The 3,269-nt window shown below is 33.3% G+C and overlaps 1 protein-coding gene across 1 annotated transcript in view; it reads right to left on the bottom strand.

Annotated features, from left to right (window-relative positions):
- LOC111089609 (methyltransferase-like protein 27) overlaps nucleotides 1-3,269 on the bottom strand; it is a 15,006-nt gene that overhangs the window by 2,320 nt on the left and 9,417 nt on the right. The window contains exon 5 of the mRNA XM_022402433.1: nucleotides 2,389-2,481. Coding sequence (XP_022258141.1) covers nucleotides 2,389-2,481 — 93 coding nt within the window. The remainder of the gene's footprint in view (nucleotides 1-2,388; nucleotides 2,482-3,269) is intronic.

The following is a 3,269-nucleotide window of genomic DNA, read 5'->3' as shown; positions in this document are numbered from 1 at the left end:
ATTGTGAATTATAGGGTGTGTTTAAAGTGACTGTGGAGATTAAGTGTATTGCAAAGTTGTATCCAGGGAAAAAATCAACTAGTTTTATTTAAGAAAGGACCTGTATCGCTAAAGTTTCTTCGGAAAGAATTTTTACAGAAAATTAACAAACGACTAGAGACGTAACAATACATATATGACTATTATACACAATACATGAATACATTTTCAAATGAAGAAATACACAGGTTATTTAACAGAGTATTTAAAAATATAGAAAAATGTCATTAGCATGTTATGATTTTAAGCCTAAGGCCATATATCGTGATATATAGATCGGTTTGAAAACTTTAATACACTGCAACTGTCTGTTGAAAGAAAATGAGACGGTGATTCGGCTTTCAGACTACTTCGGATCACTGTAACTTATTTTTTTTCTCGCAAAGGGGCGCTCAAAAATTCACATTTTTTTTTCACCCAAACTGAATAACAGCAAGGCTAAAGTTTATAATTTACACAAGCACTGAAAAACACTTAGTTTCTGCTCTTTGGATAGCTTATCTTTAGCTCAAAGTCGATGTGGTATTTAAGGCTTTCCACTTTTACATTCTTTCATCAACCATGTATGATTACTGAAATATGATATCAGCTATTACGGTTAGCGGGAAAACGTTTAGGCACAGGTCTTGCTACCTTTACAGCATTGGTACTTAGTCCACGTGCTAGGTAGGAAAACAACGATTTATAAGGAAAAATTTTATTCGTGGTGGAACATACTAGATGTTTCGACAGAACATTAGTCTGTCTTCTTCAGGTATCATACAACGGTATTGTTTACAATGAAATTTTCTGAAAATAATCTTTTTTTATTGTAAAAGAACGCACAAGATTCAAACTATGAACATCAACGGCTTCTTATCTGGTTGTTTATTTGTTGTTTTTTTTTAATTATGCACAAAGCTACACAAGGTCTATCTGTGCTCTGCCCACCACGAGTATCGAAACCCGGTTTCTAGCGTTGTAAGTCCGCTGGTTCTTTATATTTTATTTTCTGCTACTGGATAATTAATAATTTTGTTCTTCCCTCTAAAGTATGAATGCGTTAATAAACATAGCGAAATAGCGCACACATTTTCTTTTTTTTAACTCGACATCTTTCTGTATTTAAGAATAACTTCTAATAAAAGTGTTTATCGTTGTTTCAAGTTACAATTATTTCTCAATCCTTTCCCATGTTTTTCAGACACGTATTACTTGAGAAAAGGCTTCCATTCGAAACATCAATAAACAAGACTTTTATTATTTGAAATTTAACTCGCGCAAGTTGATTTTTTTTCTCATATTGCAGAACGTTATTAATAAAAGCGAACCTGTATTGTTTCTTATGAAATAAATGAATTATATGAATAATTATGGAACCAGTGATGTAGAGGTTCCACGTGACCAACTAGTTGACCCTTCAACCTTACTATTTAACTAGAGTGATAGCCATACGTTTACTGTAGCTATTCAAATAAAGTTAACAGTGGTAATTTTAGACAAATATACTTTATATTAGTTCATTTCTATGACACGCTTTGTATGTCTCCAATCTCTTCTTACTATTATAGAGAATTTTGGATTATTTTTTCATTCCTTCAGTCAAACTAAATGTTATCAATGTGTTGCGAAAAAAACAACAAAAAACGTATGATTTGGACCGAAAAATACAGTTAATAACCATAAAATAATGAGTCTTCTCTTATAATCAAAGCCATAACTTTGACGGGGCGATCGGGGCAACTGTCTAATGCGCAAAGTGGTGAAGGGCGGAAAATGGCCAAAATGGTTTGCCACGGAACTCACTAGGGGGCGTAAATCTAATGGTCTGACCTATGCGCTGAATCATCCATTTACGACTGTGTTTACAATATCTTCAATTTTATACAAAATGAACTAGACGATTAGATTAATCTAGACAACAATACTTGTGATTCTCAAGTGTCCATGTGACAGAGATAATCTGATGTGCTCCAAAATAACGATTCTATGAAGGAAGCATATTTAACTTCCCTATTTTTAAGTTTAAGTATCCATGTGACAGAGATAATCTGATGTACTCCAAAATATCTTGTTCTACTATACATCAAGAGAATAATTCCATGGGGGTAACTTCCTGGTTCTCAACAAAGTATCTTGTTCTATATACATCAAGAGAATAATTCTATGGGGGTAACTTCCTGGTTCTCAAATTTCCACTTTTCCGTTTGATGTTAGTAAATATTCAACCACAAAATCTAGCAATCCTAAATATCTCTGTTCAGAAGTTACGTTGTGATAAAAAACGGATATAGTCGTGAAGGCCACATCTAAGGGTTGATTTTCAATCACACATACAAACGCTGAAATGCTTTACTGAAGAAATATTACCTGGTTTAACAACTCGTATCAGTTCCGGAAAACTATCTGTGTAGAGATGACCTGGAGCAAACCCCCCACAAACAACTACAACATCGTAGGTATCTGTTGTTAGAAAAAAACAAAACACAATTACATGATTTACACAATATAAAACACAACAAAAACTGACTACAGGTATATAAACATCACTATAAACAACATATCTGGTATAGTTTCATAAACACTAAATAAATCAATAGGTTTTCATAACAATTTTTAGGTTGTAGAACCAGTGAAACACACAGACATAAGTTGTTTTTTTATATTTTAGAAAGATCAAGGCCTAGTTAAATTTCACGTTAATTTTGGTGTACCACGTAAGATATGCCCCTAATACAGCAACAATTCATAAATATGTAATATTTGTCGAGTAGGGTAAATACCCGAATTATTTAAATGTTGTTTTACCTTTCACTGGTCAAACGCCAAATGCTCTTCCGTGGCTCAGCGGTAAGCTTGAGGGCTTATAACATTAAATATATGGGTTTGATAACAATGGGCACAGATAACCCAGTATGTAGTTTAGCGTTAAAAAACAAACAAACATTGGAAATAGGGCAGTTTATAGAGGTCAGTATCTAAATGACCAATTCACTGTAATAAAGCTAATAAACCACTTAACAAATACGTAAAGGATGAAGTGTAGTTTTATTTTCTAGTTATTTTATGTAAGGAAAAAGAAATTAAAAGTTTCTCCAGGAATACTGCTTTTTTGAACAATAATATATATATATATATACAGGTTTAGTTTTTAATTTCGTCGCAAACTACACGAGGGCTATCTGCGCTAGCCGTCCCTAATTTAGCAGTAGTAAACTAGAGGGAAGGCAGCTAGTTATCACCACCCACCG

Source organism: Limulus polyphemus, unplaced genomic scaffold, assembly GCF_000517525.1.
Source record: "Limulus polyphemus unplaced genomic scaffold, Limulus_polyphemus-2.1.2 Scaffold6768, whole genome shotgun sequence".
NCBI lineage: Eukaryota > Metazoa > Arthropoda > Merostomata > Xiphosura > Limulidae > Limulus > Limulus polyphemus.
Note: the sequence above shows the minus strand (reverse complement) of the source record. Positions and strands in the feature narration are given on the sequence as shown.